The sequence below is a fragment of the Nelumbo nucifera genome, chromosome 2 (genome assembly GCF_055504915.1).
Source record: "Nelumbo nucifera cultivar China Antique chromosome 2, China Antique-T2T, whole genome shotgun sequence".
Taxonomy (NCBI): Eukaryota; Viridiplantae; Streptophyta; class Magnoliopsida; order Proteales; family Nelumbonaceae; genus Nelumbo; species Nelumbo nucifera.
Genome location: NC_142650.1, coordinates 53339173 through 53366566, shown reverse-complemented (window position 1 = coordinate 53366566; position 27394 = coordinate 53339173). Strand labels below are relative to the sequence as shown.

General features: G+C 43.3%; 1 protein-coding gene across 1 annotated transcript; it reads right to left on the bottom strand.

Moving 5' to 3' along the window:
• Positions 1-22133: 22133 nt before the first annotated feature.
• On the bottom strand, positions 22134-24225 carry LOC104601220 (putative acetyltransferase At3g50280). The gene has a single exon (XM_010264482.3). It carries the CDS (start codon positions 24008-24010, stop codon positions 22538-22540), a length of 1473 nt encoding a protein of 490 aa, XP_010262784.1. The 5' UTR covers positions 24011-24225; the 3' UTR covers positions 22134-22537.
• Between the last annotated feature and the right edge of the window lie 3169 nt (positions 24226-27394).

Sequence of the window (27394 nt, the reverse complement as noted above, 5' to 3'; positions counted from 1 at the left end):
CGTCCGCTTTCGCGCCCCCAAGTGGCGCGCTTTTTTGAAATTTTGAAGCAACGCGTGCGCCGCCACATCTATCAGTATTTAGACAGGCTGACGCGCTTCCCGCATAAATGGACACTCGAAGAAGCCCAAGAAACCCTGGCAACGCACCTCGCGCCAGCAGAACCAAGATTCAAAGTGCAGGACAAATCTACCTGACACCTTGTGAACTCCCCGTGCCTGGGCAAGACCCTTAGCACGAGGAGTGGGGGGCAATTGATGAAGGAAGATTTGGCCCGACCTCGCAAATCACGACATGTGGCAAAAAAGCAAGTAGCTCGGCACTTAAAACAACGTACCGAGGGTACAAACGCCAAAGGGAAGGGACCAGCAGGTCCGAACTCCCTAGCAAGGGGCCCGAACTCCCTACTTAGAGTTCAACTTCCCTGCAAGGAGCCCGAACTCCTTGCAAGGTGCCCGAACTCCCTACTTAGTGGTCGAACTCCCTGCAAGGAGCCCGAGCTCTCCCTTTGGCCCCAAGTCACACAAAGCAGAGACCAGCAGAGACCCGAACTGGCCCGTCTTATGACAGTTCGGGGCTCCCCTTATCCGAACTCAAGACTTCGCCTCATGCACCGCTCCAGGCACTTCGCTTCCGGAGCATTGAACTGGACGAACCGCGCCGTACCTGACACCGAAGGAATCCGTATCCAAGGGCGGCGCACCTGACTGACTTGGGATCTAACGTTTGACGGCCGCATTTCAAACGGCCACCTGCCACCGTCACCTGTCACCGCTACCTCCAGTTATAGAGATGGCTCCGACAAAAGGGGCAGTGACGGTTCTGCCCCAGCAGAGGCGATGATGCCTGAACTGGCAGAAGCACGGAAATACTCATTCCCGACCTGACAGGAGTCTAGGAGTGAGTGCGCGAGGTGGTTATAAAAGACTCTCCACCCCCAAAGATGAGGTATGCAAACTTTGCGCTATCTGGTTTATCTTGCCTTTGAAGGATTCTAACTTAAGCTTCGGAGCCTTTACACAGGGTTCTCCCCGGAGCTTCCTCATCTCCTCCGTTTCAGGTTCTCTACTACTCGGTTCAGAGGCAAGATCACTGACAGCTAAGGCCGGCCGGATTGCGCATCATCACTACCCATCACCAATTTTGAGTCTAGTTAGGATCTCCTGCGAACAAAATATGTTCCAACACTCAACCAACTTGATCTTACACCACACATCTCATTATGAAGTTGAGGCCACCATAAAAGTGGGGCTCACCAAGTCGCCATGCATGAGAAGTGCGGTGTATGAAATTGAAGCCACGTGGATGGAAGATTTCTGTTGGAGGATTCCTAACTCGTCTATAAAATATAATTTTAATTTTCAAGTAAGGGGTATTAAATATAGGGAAAATTCCACTTTAGTACCTTGAACTTTGGGCATAGTATCAAGGTAGTACCCAAACTTTCAAACATGTCACTGAAGTACCTAAACTTTCAAAAAGCATCAGGTTGGTTCCTTTCATTAACCGACCGTCAATTATTTGTTGAAAATATCAAAACTATCCTTCAAAAGAACACTATTCATTGTCTTCTACCTTGAGACTGAACCGGTGATCTTCAAAGAAAAAGAGAAAAAAAAAAACATGAAATATGATAGAGAAAAACAATAACTGAAGGTAAAGAAATAACTAGACAAAAATATGTTTCAAATCTAAAGGTAGAAGACAATGACTTCATTAATTTAGAATCTCAAACACCTAAACTCGTTTAATCTCAAGGTAGAAGACAATGAATAAGTCTTAGTTTAAACGTTAGTTTTGACATTTTGGTTAATGGTAGGGACCAAGTTGACACTTTTTTAAAATTTAAGTTCTCTAATTACACATTTAAAAGTTTAGGTACTAATTTGACACGGCACTAAAGTTGAAATTTCCCTTAAATTTAAAATTAAAACAGCTATTAGATATTGCGTACAAATATGGCATATACTGATTTAGTATCCATTTATTCCTTCCATGATCAAGGAATATCCATTCCCATGTCCATCTTCAGATTCCTTTTTATCTCCCAACTTTTGATTCATCAAGATACCAAAAATTATAAATGAATCAAACTAACTCAGCAGCAACAACAACAACGAACCATAAGATTATGCGGTTATGCCTTCTTCTCCCTCTCTCTAAATTAAGCTCCGTCTCTTCCTCTTTTCCTTCTCTCTTCCTGATGTAACCGTTTTTGGTCACGTACTATTTTTTGGGATGTGTAAAATTTTTTGGCTAAGTACCTCGTGTTTGACCTGATGGTGACGTGCCTTGGTGATGAGCTACTTGGTGGCAAACTTCCCGGGGGAGAACTGCCTGGTGGCGAACTGCCTGGTGATTCTCCCTGGTGGCGAACTGCCTAGTGGCGAACTGCCCGATGGCGAACTGCCTGGTGGCGAACTGCCCGGTGGCGAACTGCCTGATGGCGAATTGCCTGATGGCGAACTGCCTGGTGGCGAACTGCCTGGTGGCGCTGCCTGATGGCGAACTGCCTGGTGGCGCTGCCTGATGGCGAACTGCCTGGCGACGAACTGCCTGATGGCGAACTGCCTGGTGGCGAACTGCCCGGCAGTGCTCCCTGGTGGCGAACTGCCTGGTGACGAACTGCCTGGTGACGAACTGCCTGATGGCGAACTGCTTGGTGGCGAACTACCTAGTGACGAACTACCTGGTAGTGCTCCCTGATGGCGAACTCATCACTTGACTTGCTCCTAGGCGGTCTACAACTCAGAGGATGGTGGAGCTCCCTGGTGCAGCGCTACCCGACTACCCCCGGCGTGAGGTGATTTTCTCTCCTTTGTAGACGGCGGGAGTTGAGGGACCTGCGGGAACTGAACCAGAGGACCCGGGGGTATTTTCCCGGCGGGGACTCTCCGATCCCTAAATTAGCATTCTGATTACAGAGGGCTTGGAGAGAAATGAGAGAGCTAGAGAGCGGGGGTTACCATACCCTTTTTTCTTCTCCCTTTGGCTTTGGGGGTCGGAGTCCTTATATAGTGGTGCCCTCGTGGGTTAGGTGGGTAAAAAGCCTTCAAATGGTAAGACGTCATATCCCGTCAAAACCGGGGTACGGTGATGAACTCCTCGAGGTTGTCAGGTCGGCGCTTGTCAGTCGACGGATCGGTGTCCGGGCCAGGTTGCCAGGCCGGCGCTTGTGTCAGGGTCAGGTCATCAGGTCGGCGTCTGTGTCCGGGTCATGTTGTCAGGTCGGCGCCTGTGTCCGGGCCAGATCGCAAGGTCGGCGCCTGTGTCAATCGGCGGGTCGGTGTCCGGCCAGGTTGCCAGGTCGGCGCCTGTGTCCGGGCCAGATCGCCAGGTCGGCGCCTGTGTCAGTTGGCGGGTCGGTGTCCGGCCAGGTTGCCAGGTCGGCGCCTGTGTCCGGGCCAGATCGCCAAGTCGGCGCCTGTGTCAGTCGGTGGGTCGGTGTCCGGCCAGGTTGCCAGGTCGGCGCCTGTGTCCGGGTCAGATCGCCAGGTCGGCGCCTGCGTCCGGGCCAGATTGCCAGGTCGGCGCATGTGGCAAGCTCATCCGGCTAGGTCGCGCAGTTCGCACGGGCCGCGCACGCAGTTCGCACGGGCCGCGGGCGCAGGCCGTGCCAGGTCGCGCGCCGGTCGCGCGCAGGCCGCGCCAGGTCGTGCGCAGGCCGCGCTAGGTCGCGCCAGGTCGCGCTAGGCCAGCTAGACCGGTGCCCGGGGGGGGACCAACTTGGTAAGTTGTTGCCTGGGGGCTTGCCTAGTTGTCACGAGGTGCCACGTGTCGCAACTTCACTGGAGGGCCAAATCTGCCCTCATCAATTGCCCCCCACTCCCGAGCTGAGAGTAACTCAGCGAAGGGAGTAGATTTCTTTTGGCCCGTAAGTCGACGAGTTAGTAAGTTTTGATCCAATTCCTTAGGCTTTGGGAGCTGCCTGTATGTGGCGAGCTGCCAGTAAGACGAGGGGGTCTCCGCCGGTTTCAGTAGTGTAAAGCTTAGGCTCTGGGGCAACTTATAGTTCACTTTTGCTGATTTTGTTCCTATTGAGAAAGCGATTGGATATTTAGCAACAGTGTGGCCCGCAGGCTTATTGAGTGACTCATAGTCTACTCTTTTTGATTTTCGCCCGTGCCGGAGAGGCGACCGGGTCTTAAGCAGTAATGTGGCCCGTAGGCTTTTGGGAGTGACTCGTAGTCTACTCCTTTTTGACTTTTGCCCGTGTCGGAGGGGCGACCGGGTCTTAAGCAGTAATGTGGCCCGTAGGCTTTTGGGAGTGACTCGTAGTCTACTCTTTTTTGACTTTTGCCCGTACCGGAGGGGCGACCGGGTCTTATACAGTAATGTGGCCCGTAGGCTTTTTCTGTGAGGTGTTGAGCTATGATTGTGCTGCATCAGCTTCGTAATGCCGGTCACCCACTCCTACAAGAAGCTGCTAGGGGCTCGACCTTCGGGGGCAGCACTACTAACTTTAGGTTGCCAGCTCACACGGGAGCCTTGGAAGGCTCGACCGGTAAGGGCGCCTATGTAGTCTGTTGGCCGTCAACTCCCGCGGAACACACAAAGAGCTCATCTTTGTAGGGGGACCTTGCGGAGAGGACTGATGAGGCATCATCTGAATCGAAAGTAAGGTTGGTAGAGCTACTTAGTCTGTTAGCCCCCTGCATAGTTTTTGAGTTCATAAAAAATGTAAACTATAAAGTGATATCTTCAAAAAAGTGAGGACTTAGCTTTGGTAGGATGAGAACTTAGCTTTTCGTAGCGTATTCCCACAGACGGCGCCAATTGATGTAACCGTTTTTGGTCACGTACCATTTTTTGGGATGTGTAAAATTTTTTGGCTAAGTACCTCGTGTTTGACCTGGTGGTGACATGCCTTGGTGATGAGCTACTTGGTGGCAAACTTCCCGGGGGAGAACTGCCTGGTGATTCTCCCTGGTGGCGAACTGCCTAGTGGCGAACTGCCTGGTGGCGAATTGCCCGGTGGCGAACTGCCTGGTGGCGAACTGCCCAGTGGCGAACTTGCCTGATGGCGAACTGCCTGGTGGCGAACTGCCTGGTGGCGCTGCCTGATGGCGAACTGCCTGGTGGCGCTGCCTGATGGCGCACTGCCTGGTGACGAACTGCCTGATGGCGAACTGCCTGGTGGTGAACTGCTCGGCAGTGCTCCCTGGTTGCGAACTACCTGATGGCGAACTGCCTGGTGACGAACTGCCTGGTGACGAACTGCCTGATGGCGAACTGCCTGGTGGCGAACTGCCTAGTGACGAACTACCTGGTAGTGCTCCCTGATGGCGAACTCGTCACTTGACTTGCTCCTAGGCGGTCTGCAACTCAGAGGATGGTGGAGCTCCCTGGTGCAGCGCTACCCGACTACCCCACGCGTGAGGTGATTTTCTCTCCTTTGTAGACGGCGGGAGTTGAGGGACCTGCGGGAACTGAATCAGAGGACCCGGGGGTATTTTCCCGGCGGGGACTCTCCGATGCCTAAGTTAGCATTCTGATTATAGAGGGCTTGGAGAGAAATGAGAGAGCTAGAGAGCGGGGGTTACCATACCCTTTTTTCTTCTCCCTTTGGCTTTGGGGGTCGGAGTCCTTATATAGTGGTGCCCTCGCGGGTTAGGTGGGTAAAAAGCCTTCAAATGGTAAGACGTCATATCCCGTCAGAACCGGGGTACGGTGATGAACTCCTCGAGGTTGTCAGGTCGGCGCCTGTCAGTCGACGGATCGGTGTCCGGGCCAGGTTGCCAGGCCGACACTTGTGTCAGGGTCAGGTCATCAGGTCGGCGCCTGTGTCCGGGTCATGTTGTCAGGTCGGCGCCTGTGTCCGGGCCAGATCGCAAGGTCGGCGCCTGTGTCAGTCGGCGGGTCGGTGTCCGGCCAGGTTGCCAGGTTGGCGCCTGTGTCCGGGCCAGATCGCTAGGTCGGCGCCTATGTCAGTCGGCGGATCGGTGTCCGGCCAGGTTGCCAGGTCGGCGCCTGTGTCCGGGCCAGATCGCCAAGTCGGCGCCTGTGTCAGTCGGCGGGTCGGTGTCCGGCCAGGTTGCCAGACACCTGATCCGACAGTTGTTTTGTTTTGAAAAACAAAACCAATCATGTTGCTGAAATATGTTGGGATCTGTTGGTTACCTATCGGCAGGATCAATTGCTGGATCCCCAATAGAAATTTATCTTTGAGCATGTAAACAGAGGCTGCATACTGTATTGATATGGCATTCTATACTTAACACTTGAAGGTGCGTACTGGGGGATCCAACAATAGATCCCACTCAGAGTCATAGGTAACCAGCGGATCTAAAGCGACTGAACAGCCCCTAAATATCCTCACCAATCTATCCACAAAAAAAAAAAATCATTCACCTTAAAACAACTCTCTTCTCCTCCAAAGGGGGAGATATTGTATCTATTTTGTTTCCCCTACTGCATTTATGGCATTTGCCCATGCCATAGAAAAATTTGTTTTCCCTCTTTATTTTTTAAGCCAATAAAGCTCACAAAGGATGAGCAATATCTATTGACATTCCCTTCTGTTCATAAAGCATGTTTTCTATCCACACTGGGAAGAACTGGAAAAGATGTTCTCAGGCATGCCTGTGGTATTCACAGGAATGTTACAAGGTGAAGAGCTCTCTCAGGCGTATGCTAGTGGGGATGTTTTTGTAATGCCTTCAGAATCCGAGACCCTCGGACAAGTTGTATTGGAGGCCATGGCATCAGCGATTCCAGTGGTTGCTGCTCGTGCCGGTGGAATCCTTGACATAATTCCCACAGCCCAAGAGGGGAAGACAGGTTTCCTTTTCGACCCTGGAGATGTTGAAGACTGTCTAAGTAAGTTGGAACCTTTACTATCCAACCATGAATTAAGAGAAACCATTGGACAAGCTGCGCGTGTGGAGATGGAGAAGATGATTGGAGAGCTGCCACATGCAAGATAAGGAATGAGCAATACAATGCTGCCATTTGGTTCTGGCGAAAGAAGAAAGCACAACTACTGAGACCTTTCCAATGGTTGTTTAGACGAACTTTCCAACCACCGGAGGTTTAACTACCTGGTTCAATTTCTCTTAGGCTCAAATAGGGATTGTTTATAGGAAGATGGCTGTAGGTGTGTAAGCCAATCTCTTTCAAGGATGTGTTGGTGATTGATTGTTTGTATCCATTTATTGTATTGTGATAAAAAATTATACATTTATTGTATATTGTAGACAGATGTAAATTTGGCAATGTGTGCTTTGCTGCATGCAATAAAATTGATTAATTTGAAATTGATGTTGGAAATATCCAGCTTTCAGATCTTATGTTATGTCTTGATATCCATGTAAGCTTCCATTCTGATACACAACTTACGATCCGTTTGGTTCATGGGAATAGGGTTTGGATTTTGGAATCGAAGTCGAACCAATGTTTGGTTGGGCAGAATTGAAATCTAATTTTTACACCTTATCGAATCAAACAGACTGGAATAGACCATACCCATTCCGATTTCAAGGAATTTCGACTCCAATTCTGATTTCAATTCCAACTGTGAATCAAATGGGCCCTTAGTCCATCTAGGTTAATTTGTAGATCTACAAAGCCTGGGTGCCTGAGGTAGGCCCATATAGAGCAAGGCGAGTACTTAAATTTTACGCCCAGTATAGGGTGTGTGCTTTAAGCCTGACCTGGCCTCGCCCAATGATTACCCCTACTCCCCTATATTGTTGATTTTCTAAGGAATGACCATTTCCTCCAATGGGAAAATGCCATTCCAGCAGGAATGAAAATAGGATTCCGATGCCATCGGAATAGCCCATTCCAATTCTGATTCCAAACCCCTCCCATGAACCAAACGGGACCTAAAAATAGTTTAAGCTGTCATCTTCTTCATGAGTTAGCAACCATGTGTTTTGTCCATATATATTTGGCAGAAATTGATTATATATAAACACCCAGGGTTTAGCTTGGGCGGGCTTATTTATTTCAAAACTTCTCCGGTTGGGCTTTCATTTTGGGGCCTTTAGCATTAGGATTCTCAACCTAGCATAGAATGGGCTTGAAATGAGGCCTCAGGGCCTCAACGCCCGTGCAAACTTATTGAAAGCTCTACCGTGTCTACCACCCATTGGTTGGTTGTGAAAAAGAAAAATAAAAGGAAAAAAAACCCAAATTTATTTCTACTCATGGGCAAACAAAACAAGTGCACACCACAGGGTTATTATATCAAACTAAGGCTCAAAAGTATTCTCATTTGATCGCCACTCTTATCTCCGAATAATCCCAACTTATAAACCTCATTTCATAAACAAATTGAAATTAATCTAGGTTATATTTAATTTAGTGAGATATGCTTATGCTTAAGTACATTAAAGGTAAATCCAAAACAAGCGACATTGCAAATGAGAAGCATGTCAGTGTTACAAATGATAAACCAACTCAAGGCATGTCCGGAAGGAAAGAGAACTGATCCTGCAAACATAACAACACAAGTGTGCAACCTGGTTATCCGACCAATTGCGAATGAACTAGAGTTTGACCTGCTGACTACAACACATTGTTGACCACATTCATCTCAGACATACATTGAGAATATCTGTGACCACAACACATTGTTGGTCACGCTCATCTCAACTGTATGTTGAAAATATTGGTGACCACAACACAACCAATGTTCCATATGTGCGGCTGGGTTAACATGGCCAGACTCAAATAAACAAGCTAGTGTTCTGTACACACAGAATATGCATGTCCTGTGAGACCCATATTTATAGAACACTGGTACCTATGATCATTCATGATTGGATACATAGTCAAATTGACACTCTTGTAATTGCAGCAGATCCTCTTATTTTGGCTCTGTTTGGCGTGTCTTTTCATGCAGTCTGTCAGTTATTTATAAGCCCAGTAGACCGTGATTTGGTCTTTTTCCGTTTGGTTCGCGGTAGATTTAACCGCCAAAGGCCGATATGCCGAAAAGATGCCAAAAGCCCAAAACATGTGATTTTTGGAAAGCTCCAAATAGAGCTTTTGTGTTTTTTTTTTCTATTCGTCTTCGTGCAAAAAGACGTGCAGAAAGACATGCCTTAACCAAATGGGCTTCAGGCTGTTCACATCTTAATGCAAAAACTCAATGCGTCTTTTGATTGTCAGAGTTACCAAAAGATCTTTCCAAAAAGACTTTGCCAAACAACCCCTTTATTTTTTATTTTTTGATATCTTTCGAATGATTACACAAAGAGAATAGCTCATCCCCCAACGGCCCCAACCCATAACCCCCCAACCCAGATATAGGTGGGATTCAATCCTGAGACCTTACCAACCAGTGGTTGGCACCTTATCCTGTGCAGTTTGGAAGGGCTGAATTGAAGATTCACCTGAACTGGTTCAATTTTTTGAAGAATTCCTGATAAATACTTCAAAGAGGTAGAAATGGGCAGCCTTTGAAATGGCTGTCAGCCGATTGGGGTTTACTGGATTTTCACCAGTGCATAGGCTGTCTGTGTGACAGTGTGAGCCTCATCTCAAAAATCCAGAAGCTGCTGCGCTTTAGTCCTCCAAACAGTCACTCAACATAAACATCATTAAGCTTATTTTTTATTATGGAACAAGGTTTTTTCTGGGGGTGAAATATATCGTTAACGAGAACAAATGAAGCTTTTCAATATTGGGAAAATCTATGATGCGGAAAAGGTATGGTATAAGAAGAGTTTTGACCAATTAAAATCCACCCATAAATTTTGATAAATAACAATTGATTAACTATCATAAACTAAGAAGTTTTTCAGATATCATATCTTTTCCATATCATAGTCAAACCCACAATATTCTATAAAATGAAAAGTCTATAATGTCGGAAAATATGGTATCGGAAGAGCTTAGTGGTCAGTGGATGAACTTTTCTAATTTTCTCTCCAATACTTTTCCAATGTCATCATCTTCAACGTCCAAATTTTCATCGAACTGTGATTCCCCACCTCTTGGGGCCGAAAACCATGGGAATCCTTTCACTTTCTAAATATGAATTACTAGTAGGGCCCCGTACGATCCACCGGCTTTGTTAAATTTGGGAACCCTAATTTATTTGACATGTGTAACCTAGCTTCGCACTCGTGCGGTGCATGGGTTTTGTCAAGTAAGAATGAAATAATACAAACCCATAGGCAAAATAAAGAAAAAATATCAAATGAAACCTACCAAGTTCAATTAGTTGACAAAAATATAAGATGATCCATGATAAAAGTTAGGGTAAATTGCAGATTAGTATCATGTACTTTGGGCCTAATCTCATTTTGGTACCTGGATTTCAAAACGTGCCAATCTAGTATCTAAACTTTCAAAACGACCAATTTTAGTCCAAAATTGTTAACCACCGTTAAGTGGCATGTGAGATGATGCAAATGCTCTTCGGGTGTCATCTAATTTTCTTTATCAATCACGCAAATGCCCAAATTCAAATGTCCTTCAGGTTGTTCACCACTGCATTGGCTCAATCTTGATTCTTGAGGAAGAAGATGATGAATAGTGTCTTATTTTGAAGGATAATTTTGACATTTTTAAAAGTTTTAAGTCGCACATGTCATCACGTGATATAGATAATTAACAGAATGCTAATGGTAAGGACTAAATTGGGACGTTTTAAGAGTGCAAGTACTAAATTGGCACATTTTGAAATTCAGGCACCAAAACGAGGCTAGGCCCAAAGTACAAGATACTGATATGCAATTTACCCTAAAAGTTAATGTGCTTTAAAGAAATAATTGTTAATAGCATAGCTTTGGAAAAAAAATTATTGTTGCTCACTAATGTGAAAAAAAAAAGTTAATTGAGCTCTAAAGATTAAAATGATGTTTTATATTGAAGGCTTAAAGCATATTTCGTTCATTCAAGAAATTGATACAAGTACATAGAATTGCTAACAAGGCCAATCAGAACCTAGATACAATTTCTCAAAAAGAACAAAATATATAAATGGATGTAGGAGAACATAATGAACTTCTGCAATCAAACAAAGGTGAATTTAAAATCACCAATAGAAGTAGATAGGCACAACTCCAATCCACCACGAACGGCGAGAGAAATTACAGGAGAGGTTCCCAAAAGAGACTGCAAAGAGCGAGTAATAGTATGGTTGGGGTAGATTCGCAAAAGACGACAGAGCCCCAAACATTACAACCACTACTAGAGACTGTAACTGCTTTCCATAATTGCATCTGCCGGAGAACTGTGAACGGAACTGACTATGAATTACATCTGTTGGAGAACTGCAAACAGACTTAACCATGGACTGCAAAACATAAAACAACATCCACCGGTATCGAATGCCCAATACAGGATCCAAGAGAAAGTAACCTCCCTTGTCAAAACGCCTGCAGAAAGAGAAAAAAGCACAAAAAGAGGCAAAGAATGGAGAGAACTAAATGGGAAAGGCAAGGGAAATAGATAGGAGGAAGAACAGTGAGAAATAGAACAATGGAAAGAATGGAGAGAACCAGATGGGAGGAAGAACAAAGAATGAAAGTAGAGGAGGAGGGAAGAAAATAAACAATAGAAAGAGAAAAAAAAAAAAAAAACAAGAAAAGAAAAGAGAGGATAGTGGAAAGGGGGACTCCCCGAAGGGAGCCACCCCAACAAAGAGGTCGATAAAATCTCGAGAATGAACGGTCTTTTAGAGAGGGAGCGTAGTTGGTCTCCCTAGATTAAAATGATGTTGAACCATATTTCTAATAATTTTGGACATTTTTATTATTTTATGATTTTTTTGTTAATTAATGATAATTTACGATGATATAAAATTTCTACCAAATTATGATAATTCCTTGGTAATTTACTATGATTCCCCCACCTCTTAGTGCCGAAAACCATGGGAATCCTTCCACTTTTCAAATATGAATTGTTGATCACGATATTGATGTAGAACCGAAGAACTATATTTTTATTCAGGACATGAGAGTTGGATTCTGACTCCGCTCAACCAATTAGTTGGAATTGGAAATGGGTCATTTTAATTCCAAGTCCAGACCAATATTTCCATAAGCCAAATGTACACCTATAACCAATAAACAATAGCAATTGACCCAATCACCCAGTAGCTAAAATGGTCACTAGACCTTCCTCCAAAAAAATTAGAGGCACCCACATAATTGCAAGTTCCCTATGATAAGGGCAATCGAGCCAGGATGTTCTTAAAACAAAAATTTTAAGGCACATGGATCCAGCTGAACATTAGAAATATCTCCTATACAAGAATGTTAAAGTCATGGGGAGAATGTATCCAATGTGCGGTTGGATGCTTGTGTTCTTAGAATGAATACAAAGTACTTGCTTATAATAATAATAATAATAATAATAATAATAATAATAATAATAATAATAATAATAATAATAATAATAATGTAGAATAGGTTAGAAATGAGTCAGCAACTAAGTGAGACCCAAATCAAAAGGCTTTTTACTTAAACACCAACCCAAGTGAAATGAACGACTGGATTGCTATGGGACCCATCGACATTGGGAATTAATATAGAGAAAGAGACAGAGTAGGAATGGAAGAACTGGGACAAGAGTTCCTCCAACCTTTCTTTCAAGTAGACTAGGCCAGACCTAGCGCTTAAGTCGTGGTATCACCTGATCAAATCGCAATCTGAAGCTGAAACAATCCCATAAACTACTGATGGACGAACCATTGAGCCAACCCGGTCACTCTTCGAGGGGACAAAACAGCAAAGAAAAAGGCTAGCAGGGAGGGCAAGAGGGAGAGTATGGATTATGGTGGGCTTGAATCAAGCGTAGGATTGGTCCTATCTAAAGAGAGAGGGGGAGAGTCGCTTTCGCTCACCTTCGTTTCACGAGCAGTGGAGACAACGTTTCACACGTTGCCTTCACTAACTGAGCTGACAAGTGTATTGTATGAATGAAGTCGACGCAACAAGTGTACTTCGAAATAATGAGATGGATTAGCAACCTAGTTTCTCCTATTCGGACCCTAGGTGAGGCACTTGCGACGTAGGCTAAGTTACCATATAATATCCCCTTTCATATGCGATAGCTCCTCCATAGTGTTTGGGCCCTAACGCATGCGACAAGAAAGAAACCACAAATGGTATTATTATTATTATTATTAAAATAAAAAGAGCAATTGATCGGATGGTATTCACAAAAATTCACAGGGTTGATTATTATAAGTTAACCCTTTTCTTTATATTTAGGACAAGGGAAAATATTAGGCAGTCAAGAAACATATCAAAAAAAATGAGTGTGGTAGAAATGTATATACTAAAATAGATTAATAAGAAATAGATTAATGAGTGTGGAAGACATTCTAAAGAACTTAGGAATAATTCCAATAGTTGATAAAATGAAAGAAATTAGATTTAGATGATTTGGTAACATGCATAAAACACCACTAATTCTCATAAGAAGTGATCTACTGCAAATGGCTACAAGATTTGATCTCAAAACCCTATTGGAACGAGTCGAAAACTATATCAATTAAGCCACCCATAATTTAGTAATGAATATTGATATTAAACAAAACAGAATTAGCCAATCCCATATAACTGGGACAATGCTTAATGATAATGACGGGGAGGAGGACCACCTGATGGTTATTACTCTTATGACATTGATTTATTCGTTACAAGACTTTTATGGTATCATGTCTTTTTTGTTATTAGACATTCATACTGTTAGGATAGATGTATGTCAAACACGTTTTTTGTTTGAGCATAAATGAAAAAAAAAAAAGGAAAAACAATCTCATCCATTATTAATCATCATAAGAGCAAGACCAACTTTTGTGTGAGATTATATCTGTCGGCCACTCCAAACCAAATAAATACACCATAGCCTATATTAGGGCTGTTCATAAGAATGCCCAACCTGACCAAACTGACCAATTCGGACCGATCCAATCTGAGTCGGTCGGGTTTTCATCAGTACCGGTCGGTTTTGGGTTGGACAAATATATAAACTGATATATCGGGTCGATTTCGGTTTTCTTGTGTGAAAATCGAAATCAACCCGACCCGAACCAAACTAGTCTTCTACTAGTTCGGTAGTTCCTAGTTTGAGTAGTTTCCTACTTAACTATAACTAGTCTTCCATTAGAACTAGAAGGCCCATTAGGCAATTACAATTAGAATAGGCAATCTATCATAGTTTCTAACTTTCTATAATCTTTTACACCAAATACGTAACCCATTAGGCAATTACAATTAGAATTCAATTAGGTGTCATTTTGTACAGGAGCAAAATCGAAACCGACCCAAACCGATCCAACCCGACTCAAACCGACTAGGTCAGTTTAGCCTATCAGTGGGTCGGTTTCGGTTTCCACCTCAGGTAACCCGACCAACTCGGGTCGGTTGGGAAAACTCCAATAAACCGACCCAACCCAACCTGTGAACACCCCTAGCCTATATTCCCAAGTCCATCTCGTCTTTTTTATTTTCCGAGATTTTGGGTAATAAATTGAAGGTGTTTTTATAGTTAAATCCACCCATAGGGTGGAGTTAGGATTTCTAGGGGTAGACTGAATCCTGCCCGTGGATTGATGTTAAATTCATGGGCAGGATGCGGTTTATAGGGGGGGTACTAGAAAACTAGGAGGGGGCTGTAAATCAGAATTCTGAGCTAGAGTGCACTCTCAAAATCCCTAAATTGAAATCCACAGACTATGTACACGGGTGTACGGTTCTCAGTGCATTGTTTATCATGTTGTAACACACTTTTTAATATACAGGTATACGGGTTCTGAGAGTCATCGCATGTTATTATCCGCACCTCCGCTGCCACTCTGGATCTGTTACCCACGAATTGTTCCCATATTCAAACTTATACAATACCAACGCCTGTGTATTGGGAACATCTCCCCATGAATGATAAGAGAGATATTCCCAATGCACAACTGTAATTACTCATGGGTAGGGATGTGGAAATAATTCCTAGGTAGCATTACAAAGCCCCTCCACAGTTCTACCTAAAGTAGGTTTAACATATTAAATAGTCAGAACCCGTGCGATGCACATGATTTATTAAGTGAAATAATTGAAGTATAAGGAGTCCTGTGATATGCTTAATTGAGCCAAGCCGGTCTAAGCCTAGCCCAAGTATTGCTTTTAGGTTATGTTTAGCCGATCCAATTGCAACCAAATTTGCACCCCCAATGCCCAATGAGAGTGGTCAAATTCGTATGGTCTACTTTTTTATTGAATAATCTTAAAACTTTATTAATGTAGTTATTTTCAAATGTAATACAATCGAACATTAAATTATTAAAAAATAATTCTCAAATTAATATTCTTTCTTATTTTATTAATTTATATTATTTTAAAATTAATTTAAATGATTATAAATTATAGTTAAATTAAATTTATTAATATTTTTTCTTAATCTTTTTAAAAATAATATTTTATTAATTTCAATAATGTTATTAGTAATATTAATAAAATTACTAATGCTACAACTAAAAGTCATTATGGGAGCTATAAAGCTGGATTCCTTGCATAGGTTAATGATGGAAAATGGGAGAGGTAGGTTTTATGTTTCTTGGTGAATGGGGTGATAGAAAATAAAGCATGCATGGGAAACAAAAGGTCTACTCTCAATAAATAAGAGAATGTTTCAAATAGAAGAAGACAAAAAAGCTAACGTGGATCAATAATCAATTGCGGGAGAGGTAGGAAAGTCATTAATGGGAAAACAAATCTCTCTCTCTCTCAGGCTCTATTTGCTTTTCATTAAGTTACTTACTCAGGTAAATAAAATTATCTAGGTAAGTTTTTCTTGGGAAACATTTATCCGGGTAAGTGTATTTACTTATATTCTTTTATTTCTCAGGTAAACAAGGTTATGGTCATTTTAATCATAAAAATCTATTATTAAAAGGGACACTTTTGTCTCAATCAAGTGTTAGCAACTTTTTTCCTAGGTGGGAAAGTAATTTACCCACGTAGAAGATGAGTATCACTTACCTCTTTCTCTGGTCCTCACATTAATATGAAAAAATGAACATAAAATTCTTAGTGAATAAGAACCAAAATGGACTAATCCTATTAACCAACTTTTCCCCTCTTAAAATCCCAAAAAAAACGCCTATGAGTGTTTTTATAAGTGGACTATGTATAATGGACTAATTACTAATGGTGCATGTCCATCATAAGAATGGTTCTTCTGAGAGACCTGGGATCTGCTGCTCGAAAGGCTGCGTGGAATTCGGATATCATCATAACAAAATTCGTCTTCACTCCATTGTTGGGAATATCTCATCAATAAAAAAGTACTACTGTAGAGATGTTCCCATGCAGGGCTGTAAAGTCTATCAGGATGGTGTGAAGGATAAAATCTAAACTAGACTGTGCGTAAGGGTGCGAATTAAGTGGGTCCTATATATATTTGTAGAACACTAGTATGTATTTAACGTAGTCTGATTTATACACTTCCCAACACATCCCTCGGTGAATATGTCAGTGTTTGTTATGGCACATAATTCATTAGAAGAGCGCTCCACAGAATGTGTGCTATAGCACAATAGCACAATCTAAGTGTTCGGCACCGTGTATTAACATCTGATCGGCTGGTTGTAGTCGGGATCGATCTGTGCTATATCGTGGATCGGTTTTGTTTATATCCCAATTTAGAGATAATGGAAAAAACTCGTGGATAGGATTCGTCCATAATCTATTTTTGATTTCTTGCTTCACACTTTCTTTGAAAGGCTGAAACCCTATATTGTTTTTTTCACATTTTACCATTGGAAGTCTTCGCTGCCTGCTCGCTAAAGCTCTACACCACTGCAACTCTCCACCACCGGTCCACCTGCCGGTGTAAGTTTCTCTCCGCCCACTGAAGTTTCTCTCTTTCTCTCTTTATCTCTCTCTGTTCAGTTCCATTGCAACGCCACCATAAACTTTGTACTTGTGAAATTACCTTCTCTAAAACTTTGTGCTTGTATTAGTGAAATAGACTTTGTGTTTATTTTTTAAATTTTAAGTAAAATTAATTATTTTACTTAATTTTTTAATTTTTATAAATTTTAATGTTTTTATCAATAAAATAATATTTTTAAATATTTAAAATATATTTTTAAATTTTTAATTATTTTATTATTGTTTTTATAAAAAATTAATATTTATTGGTTAATATTAATTCATTGATGCATTTTTCAATATATTTATCATATAAAATGCAAAAATTAGATATTTATGATTAACTGTATAGATCATTCATAAAATGTATTTGAGATACATGGAATCAAAAAGTGTGGTGCGAATTGATCCACACCACACCTACAGAATGCCACTGTGGGTGTGGACTGGTCCAGTCTACACAGTTTGTCCATAATTCAGAATAACTGTGGACTGTGGTATAGTGTTGATTGGTTCCAACTACACAATTTCTCATCCACACTATAGAACACCCTCTAACTATCCCCATAACAAGTATTGGAGATGTTCCACACTTAGGTATGGCAACGGAGTGGGTGGGGGGGAACCCGTCGTACCTGCCCCAAAATCTATAGTAGGTTGGATTTTGAAAATCCAAACCCACTTCACACATGAAAATGCAAAACCCTTCTGGACTCTACTCTCCCCGCATTCAAGGATAAGGGTGGGTTGAGTTTAGAACCCCATCTAATTTCCTATTTTCTTGTTATACATAAGAAATGATAAGTAAAATAACACAAACAAATGATGGCATTTTCAATTACTTAATTATGACATTTAGAAAACATATAAACTATCAATTATCCTTCACATAAGATTCAAAATATTATTAAAATCAACACCTAATACATAAAAGCTTATACGATTTTCAACAATATGCGGATCGGAGAAGATCAGGTTTAACCTAATATCGTACTCTATCATACTTGTATAGGGTGTAGAATCCCAAAACCCATCCTCGATCCAAAATCTATCCTTCAAAAAAAAAAAAGAAACCCACCCTATTAGGATGGGTACCCACTGGGTAGGATAGGATAGGAATTGCCATTCCTATCCACGCTGAGATGTGGATATGCAAAAAGGTGCCAATTTGAATTCTCATTACACAGCCTTTGCCATCAGATCCAACAGGTTTTGGCATGCTATTGGTACATACAGACTAAGGCATTCAAACAATTCATTGATCTAAAGCAATGCTGGCTGCAAGACCTTACAGCCACATATCGGAAATGAGTTTGGATCATCTGCCAACGAAATGCGCTCCAACACCCTACTATATTGATCTTAAAACAGAGATCGCATCTCCGCCCCACCGTGCCTCACCTCACATAACGTGTGACTGACACCTGTCCAGTCGCAAGTGGTGGGGCATTTCCGCGTGCGAGGCTAACTGGATGGATGTTAGCCCCAAAACGATCTCATAAGGGCAAAGTTCGAGCTTCTCTCATATTCCGGCCCCCTGAACTTCAAATCTGAGTCTCTGACCCCGTTCTAGCCCGAACTTGAATCTCCGCCCTCATCTCCGGCACCGGGGATACCTCCAGTCACCAAGTAAGTTCCAACCATCGTCTTACCTGGTGATCTTCCTGAATGCCCGCTGGTCTTACCCCTGAGATAGACAATGAGGTGACAATCCCGATTACCAATCTGAAATCTCCTGCTCTTGACACACAGTCCCGTGATCTTCCTCTTCTTCAAAAGGCCTTTTAGCCTCGTGAAGTTATCAATCCTCCAAGTGAACTTCCCCATATGCCCATCAGACTTCCTTGCCCCACCACCACTCCTCCCTCCAAGCAATCCCCCATTCTTGAAGAAGCTACTAGATTCCTTAATCACGTGGAACGAAGCACTGAAAACAGCAGTATCATCGAGAAGAAACCCTGTATCCGATCCAATAAAGTCCAACATCTTCGTGTAATCATTCCACCCAAGACTAGTGTTATCCCCACTCTTGCTATCAGCTGCAAACCGCCCATAAAAGTCCCTGTGCATGTGATTAAACCCAGGTTTCTGATTCAATACTGACATTCGGAACAAACACCAGCAGCTCCGGTTGAAAATCACCATTTACGGAGATCTGATAAACACTAATCCGGAGATTGCATTGACAAATACTCAACCTAATTTACACTTAGCACAAAGATACAGTAAAGACTAAAAGCTTGGATTTTTTTTTGGGTAAATTACAAATACCCCTGTACTATAGGGTATGTGATAAAGACCCCTTTTGTTAGCCTTTCGTTAAAAAACGCTGTTAAAATATTTTTTAATCCCCATACTATTCTTGTAATAATTATTCTAGGAAGAAAAATACTGTTTATCTTCCCCAACCTCAATACACGAACAGTGGCGATAATCCCTTCTACCATAGATTCCTTCACATTTTTCTCTATCTCTCCCTCTCCCCCTGATCTCTCTTCTTCCCCTTCCCTTTCTCTTCTCCTCTTTCTTCTTTCCGCTTTCCTCTGTTCTGTACAAATTGTCTAGTCTTCAGACTCTCCTTGGTCTTCTCTCTCCACCGCCTGAAATAAGCTGCTAGTTCTGCAATCCCGCCATGAGAAAAAGGAAGTTGTGGTCTTGAAATTCCATGTTCTGCATTCTTACTATCCATTGAGTGCTGAGACATTCACATTGAATATTACGAGGGTTAATGGGTCGGTGGCGATTGATACGGGGATCATTCAGGTGTCGGTAACCTAGACAGCTTTTGATCAAAACCCAGTTTCCATCTTTGTAGTTTCGAAGGTTTTATTTCTGAGAGCGATTTTTGGGAAGGAAGCCCTTGGGGCGACGAGGAGTGGCAATGAAGGGGTGGGAGCTGCACCTCCAGAAATTTCGTTTTCGCCAGAGAATTCACCTTCTCTGGAGATCCCACTAACCCATCTCTCCTCTCCTCCAGGTTTCCGAGAGGAGATCCTATCGGGTGCAGCCATTACTAGCGTACAAAGAACCGCCCTTGCTGTTGCTCTCTGTTGTATAGCATTGTACTAGTGGTATGAGATTTTTTTTCAAAATTTCTTTTCATTTTTTTTACTTTTTTACTTTTGTTCTGGTTTTGATGTTTATTTTTTATTTTTTTTTCTTACACGAAAAATTGTATGTAACTGCAAAGCAGCATTCTTTTCTTGCGGGTGGGCTTTACTGCTTTAGTTTAGCAGGGAAGATTTTTGTCAAAATAATTTGAGAACAAAAATACCAAATTTCCCCTCTGGGTAGTGATCTGATCGATGTGTCACTGTAAAATGTTGGGAATCAATTCTTTCTACATATTTCTTTTGGCTTGTATGAGTTGTTTAAAAGGAAAAAGAATGATTTTGTTTAAATCTCTTTGCTCTGTTCTGGGGACCTGGACCTTAGATATATCCTGCATGCTTTGATTCGTAAGAAAAAAGTTTGCTGGGGATTACCCTGTTGCTGTTCGTTTATCGTGAGGTTGGAAAAGATAAACATGTTTTTCTTCCCATTGTTAAAATAGTTATTACAAGGGTAGCATGAGGATTAAAAAATATTGTAAGAAATGTGAAAGAATCTGAGGTAAAAGGGATTATCCTGTTGCTGTTCGTTTATCATGAGGTTGAAAAAGATAAACATGTTTTTCTCCCCATTGTCAAAATAGTTATTACAAGGGTAGCATGAAGATTAAAAAATATTGTAACAATGTTTTTGGAGGAAAAGCGAATAGAAGGGGATCTTATCATAGTACAGAGGAGTCTTTGTCACAAAATAAAATACAGGGGGCTTTATCACATACCCCATAGTACAGGGGAGTTTTATAATTTACCCCTTTTTTTTCACAAAAATGATTGCAGAAAAGGGAGTGGAGATCCAAGCTTGGAATAAAAGGGGTCAGAGACTCCAATTTAAGGTTCAAGGGGCCAGAGAATATGGGAGAAGCTCGAACTTTGCGTTTTAAAATCGTTTTAGGGCTAACGGGTGGGGCTAACATCCACCCTGTTAACCCCGCACGTAAGAACGCCCCACTACGTGTGACTGGACAAGTATCAGTCGCATGTTGTGTGGGGCGGTAATGCGAACTCCTTAAAATACATCTCATACATGAAAAGTTCTAGTCCTATTTTTAGGATAGGTTTCAATCACGGTGAGATGTGGCCTGTCAGATCTTGTTGGTAAAGAGTTGGAACGTGCTTTGTTTTGTTGGTAGGAGATCGCAAGTCATCAGAAACATTTCTTATACTTGATGTAATAATTCAGAAGAAGATGTTCTTGATGTGGCTCTAGTGTTGTGACCAGCGCTTTGGGTTCATCAGATCTAAACTCTCAAATAAGTGCCAAATCAGGGGCGGAGACAGGGGGACCTAGGGGAGCCATCCCTTCCTGCCTCCGCCCTTGGATCAAATTTGATCCTCTCCTCTCCTCTTTTTCAAAAAACAAAAAAAAATGATCCTCTCCTACGGTTAAGGTTTTCCATATGCCAAACTAATCAAGTGAAAAGGGTTTCAGAAATCAGAACCTTCGCAAAAAGCGTACTTTGCAGGAGTGCACTTAGATAAAAGTCCTCTGGAACTTTTAGATTCCACGTTTAACATTTTGACATTAAAAATATTTTTAAAACCTCAAACTACTCTTATATTATCAAGAACCTACTCTTCTTCTAATTAATTTTAAGAACCAAATAAAAAATAACTAAATAAGGGTCTGAAATCCAATTTCAACTGTGTTATATGGAATTGAAATCCCATTCTTATTTCTGTTAAAATGAATTTCTTCCATTTGAGGGTATGACCATTTTATCCCTCTCTTGAGAATAAAATCTTATTAATATTAATTTCAATTCTCATTCTTATTCTTGTCTGAACCAAATAAATTATGAAAATAGACCATTTTAATTTCAATTCCAGCTGCTAACTAAAATGGACCCTTAATTTTTTATATTCCTGATTTACATGATTTTTTCAACAGAATTCTTAAAAAAATGCTTTGAGAATGATCTCTTAAATCTTAATCAATGCATTAAGAACAATTTGTGCTTTAATATGATTATTTTTTTATATTATTTTTATCAATCAATATTGAATGGACAATTTGGTAATTTTATTTTCACCGTCAACTCCATCAATGGACTTAAGGGGAAAAGTGTTAGAAATCTAGAAGTTTTGAGGGGTTAATGTAGCAAAACAAAATCCGGGGGCTAAATGTTACCACTTCCAAAAGTAAAATCATAAAACCAATAGGGGTACTACACTATAGTAATGAAGTCTGAAGTCTGAACGGACGGTCGAAAGGAGGTGCTCTGAGATTAGTGCTTATTGAGTACAATGTAGCACGATTACATGTTATCAAATCTTATTTAATTTTTTAAGACAAGATCAAGACGCCGAAGGCTCGAGGCGCCAACCGCAACTTCGGGTCAGATGGGGAAGAAACAACCCAAACCCAACAGGCCAACAGTAACACACCATACATCGGCAATGGACGGATTCTCGTCGTCTAAAACTAAAAGCCATTCACGGTTCTCTCTTGAAACGAATCAGACCGTCCATTTGCATCAAGATCGCAACAAATGTGGCCTGTGGGAGTTTCTTCGGTGAACAGTAGTAACCTTATTCACACGATCGGACGGTTAAAGCACAAAACTTTCTATGGGTGAATGGGTCATGTCTCCTAGGAGCTACGACACATACTGCATGAATTCGGAGTCGTTCTCTAGCCCCGCCATCGTTTCGGGAGCCAAGCACACCTCGAGATCAACGCTTCCCCCGCCTTCCCGCCCTGGAAACGCCGATATCTTACCGTCGAACTTGTTCGCTCTCCCGCTTCGGACGGCCATCGGTTGGCCCCACCCAAAATCGTTATCGTACATAGGGAATCTGGGAGAACTCCCCATGGTGATCATTGCACCGTCGAAGTTCCCTAGTGGGAAGCAGCGGGGGTTCTTCTCCCAGTCATCCACCACGCGGCGCACGGTAGCGTCGTTGTACGCCACCACGTTTCGGTTCAGCAGAATTGCGCACGCCCGCAGATCCCCGGAAAGGACCTCCCCAACAGAAGCAACAGAAGGAATGCTCTGGATCGCGTTCCCGAAATAGTACGGATCGACCTTCGGTTCGATTCGTTGGCGGCAGTTCACAGCCATCCGAAAAGTGGTTGCCTTGGAAGGGGGAAACTTTCTCGCTCGTGTGACCGAACGCCATAGCTGAGCGCAGAGAGACTGGAAGGATGAAATCTCGACTGTTTGATCGGGGCTCTTGCTTTCCGTTTCCGTGTATTGAGATTTCGAGACCGCGTTTCGCAGCCAGCTCCCAAGAACAGAGGCAATCTTCCCGTTCGGGTGGTTGTGGTTATCGCCATGGGGCTTCCACCCGTCATTACTTTGCTTACCCAAAATTTCAGTCTCGATTGCGAATTCGTTGTCAACTTTTCCGTTCGCTCTGGATTTTAGCTTGAGAATTGCTTCTCGGCTGAAATGGAAGATCCTCTCACTCAGAGGGGCATCGACGGAAAACGTCACCTTGGGGCCGCCCTCAGGGAATCTAAGGACCGCAAGAGAACCTTTGAAGAAATTGCGGCGAAAATCCGGCGGCCTCGAGATTTTGCTGACACCCCTGCACACCTCCGCAAAGGTGTTGAAGAAGTTCCAGAAGGACGTCCCGTCAGTAACCGCGTGGTTGACGGAACACCCAATGAAGACTCCGTCCGCCAGCTCTGTGACTTGAACGGCGGCCACGGGCTTGAAATGGCCGTCGTAGCTGATAGTGCGGTCGAAGGCGAAGAACTCCTTGACAGAGTCGGGGACATGGGCGGGGGAGACAATGTCGCGGAGGGTGAGGTGAGCAGCATTGGCATGGAGGAAGTCGACGCCAGCATCGTTGCAGGCTATGAATACATAACCGTCGGAGTCAGTGACGAGACGGCCAGCGAGAGCGGGAAAATGGGTCAGAGTCTTGGAGAGGCCGCGTTTGAGGAGGGAGATAAGGGAGTCGATGGGGAGAGGAGGGCGAGTGAACACAACGCCCTTTTGGATGTAATGGCAGGAGAGCATGGGGAGATCAGACACAGAGAGCTTCAGATTCCCAATTGAGGATTTTTGTTCAGGAAGAACAGTACATTTGGAAATGAGGGTAAGAGAAGCTGAGAAAGGCATGGCTGCTGTTACTGTTCTCACTCTCTAACTCTCTCAGAAACTCTGCAATCCAAGTGCAAGTGAAGAAGGAGGGGGAGGGATAAGGGTTTATAAAGGGGAGGGTGGTTACTTGGGTTCATGCACTTGAGTGGTTGATTGATTGCTTTTGTTGATAGAAGAAAAAAAAAATCAAAAATAAAATACGAGAGAGTGAGTGAGGAGTAGTGGGAGATGGCATCAAAAGTAAAAGGAAAAGAGCTCTCTATCATCAATTGAATTCATCACCTATCTAAAAAATCTGTATGGAAGGAAAGAGAAGTGGGGAGGAGTAGGAAATTAGGAATGTGGAGAGGACAGGTGGAAGATGATAGAGACTACAGGTGGACTCGTAATGATGGCAACTGTCATTAGTTTAGAAGAGATTTGTTTAATCAATTAGTGGGTTGGGCGTTGGGCTTTTGGGTAATATGATGGGGATCATGGCGTGCCCAATGTGATTTTTTTTTCGAAGTTCTAGGAATCCTCTGGGCCCGCCTTTCCACAGTGAATCTAATAGTTTATCAATTTACTTGTCACCACTCGCTCAACCTTGGTTTTCACAATGTCCAGCACCAGCATGCAAGAGAGATAAGTTATGGGGACTTTTATGGAGACTTCTTAAGACTTGAAATCATAATTTATTAATCCAACCTGTTTACAGTTTTTTCCCAGCTCAAAACACTGACCAAAGTACTTCTTACAGTTCACATCACAACTTGGAGTCTTTTGTCCACGCATTGTTACTAACATCAAGGCCACGTGCATCTATACGGGGGTGTTCACTAATCGGTCTAAACCGTTAAAAATGAAGCGGGATCGCCTTACAGGCACATCCACCGTGCATTGGGAACATCTCTCATGAATAATAATTAATAAGTATAGGAGATGTTATCAAGGGATAGGATATATCTGTGAGGCGTCAGGTGTGATGAACAGATTTAGAATTATTAAAAATATAATTTCAATTAAATATTTAGGCTTTAATATCAATAATTTTTTTTTAATATAATTTTTAGAATGGATTAATTTTTTCTTTAAAATATTAAAATAAGGGTAAAAATACTGTTCATCTCCTTCCTCTAGACCACCAAATAAATCTCCCCACTTCCGATCTCTCTCTCTCTCCCCTTTTTTCTTCTTCTAGTTGTTCCAAACTTAGAACATAACTGCTATGAGTTATTCATCTGAAGCACTTAGAAGAATACATAAAACATCATACCAAGTACATGAATTGGAAGTTTGGTTTCAGCTACTTAGCCTTTTAGAGGTATCTCAAGCAGTTTTGAATGCTATTAATTAAAGCTTGAAAATAGATAGTGATGAGGGCGGATTTGGCCCTCTAATGATATTGTGACACATGACACCTCATGACAACTAGGTGACACCCGGGCAACAACTTGCCAAGTTGATGGTGTCCCGCCCGGCGACCTGCGTGCGGCTTGGCGGCCTGACATGCGCCAACCTGGCAACCTATGAGACTTGCTCGCCAACAAACTCGACATGCGTACCCCACAATCCTTGGAGGTCAGCCCACGTTCCGGAAGATGGTCAACATGCATGGCAGTTACCTCCAAGGATCTTGCATCAGTTAGACACGACCTCCCGGAGATCTCGGAGGCGTTACATGAGCAAGGCCTATATAAAGGCACCAACCCCAATGACTCAAGGGGAGCAAGTAAGCAAATTTTAGCTCTCATACTTTGTGATTTTTAGCTCGCAGTCTACTATGAGAGTACTGACTTAAGCATCGGAGCGACCTCGCCGGGTTAGCCATCCCAGGTCCTCTGACATTTGGTTCTTTGCAGGTCTCTAACGAGCAACGAAGCTCATCAATCCAGCTCACCACCAGGCAGCTTGGCACCTCCCAGGAAACTCGCCATCAGGTCAGCTCGGCACCTCATAGGCAGCTCGCCACCAGGCAGCTCGGCACTAGACAGCTCACCACCAGGCAGCTCCACTTCGGCTTGAGTCTTTGGCCACTTGGAAGCAGACCAAATGACAAAGTACTTAGCCACAAAAAGTTGGCCATCACCAAAAATTGATTCATCAATTGGCGCCGTCTGTGGGAAACGCTGCAATAAGCTAAGTTCTCCTCCTCTAAAAAGCTAAGTCCTCTTCTTCTAGAAAGCTAAGACCTCAATTTTTAGAAACTAAAGCTCTCGCTTTATACTTTTCATTTTTTATGAACTCAAAGACTATGCAGGGAGCTAACAAACTAAGCAACTCTACCAACTTTACTTTCAATACAGATAAAACCTCAACAGTCCTCTTCGTGAGGTCCCCTCTACAAAGATGAGCTCTTCGTGGCTTCTGCGGGAGTTGGCGGCCAACAGACTACATGGGCTCCCTTGCTGGCCGAGCCTTCCAAGGCTCCCGTGTGAGCTGGCGACCTAAAGTTAGTAGTGCTGCCCCCGAAGGTCGAGCTCCTAGTAGTTTCATGTAGGGGTGGGTGACCGGCATTACGAGGCTGATGCAGTGCAATCATAGCTCTAAGGCGCCCACCCGGCAGCTTGGCGCGACTTGGCGCAGCCTGGCGGCCTGGCAGCCTGGTAACCTAGCACATGCGCCGACCTGGCGCGACCTGGCGCGACCTGGCACGGGCGCCAACCTAGCGGCCTGGCTCTGGCGCGAACTGACGAACTGATAAAAGACTTCCTCATCACATAAGACCCAGTTGCCTCTTCGGCATGGGCAAAATCAAAGAGAGTGGACTATGAGTCGCTCCAAGAGCCTAAGGGCTAAAATACCACATAAGACCTAGTTGCCTCTTCGGCATGGGCAAAATCAAGGAGCGGACTGCGAGTCACTCCCAAAGCCTAAGGAATTGAATCGATGCTTACGAGCTCATCAAATTATTCATTTCGGGCCAAAAGGAGAAATCTAATCCCTTCGCCGAGTTACTTTCGGCTCGGGAGTGGGGGGCAAATGATGAGAGCGGATTTGGCCCTCCAATGATATTGTGGCACATGGCACCTCATGACAACTAGGTGACACCCGGGCAACAACTTGCCAAGTTGATGGTGTCTTGCTTGGCGACCTACGCGTGGCCTGGCGGCCTAATGCGGCCTGCGCCGACCTAGCGCGGCCTGGCGGCCTGACATGCGCCAACCTGGCAACCTATGAGACATGCTCGCCGACAAACTCGGCATGCATACCCCACGATCCTTGGAGGTCGGCCCACGTTCTGGAAGATGGCCAACGTGCATGGCGGTTACCTCCAAGGATCTCGCATCAGTTAGACACGACCTCCCGGAGATCTCGGAGGCGTTACATGAGCAAGGCCTATATAAAGGCACCAAACCCAATGACTCAAGGGGAGCAAGTAAGCAAATTCTAGCTCTCATACTCTGTGATTTTTAGCTCACA

What these genes read in the sequence shown, in the direction of transcription:
- LOC104601220 (XM_010264482.3), bottom strand. Translation starts at nt 24,010, where the DNA reads ATGCCTTTCTCAGCTTCTCTTACCCTCATTTCCAAATGTACTGTTCTT.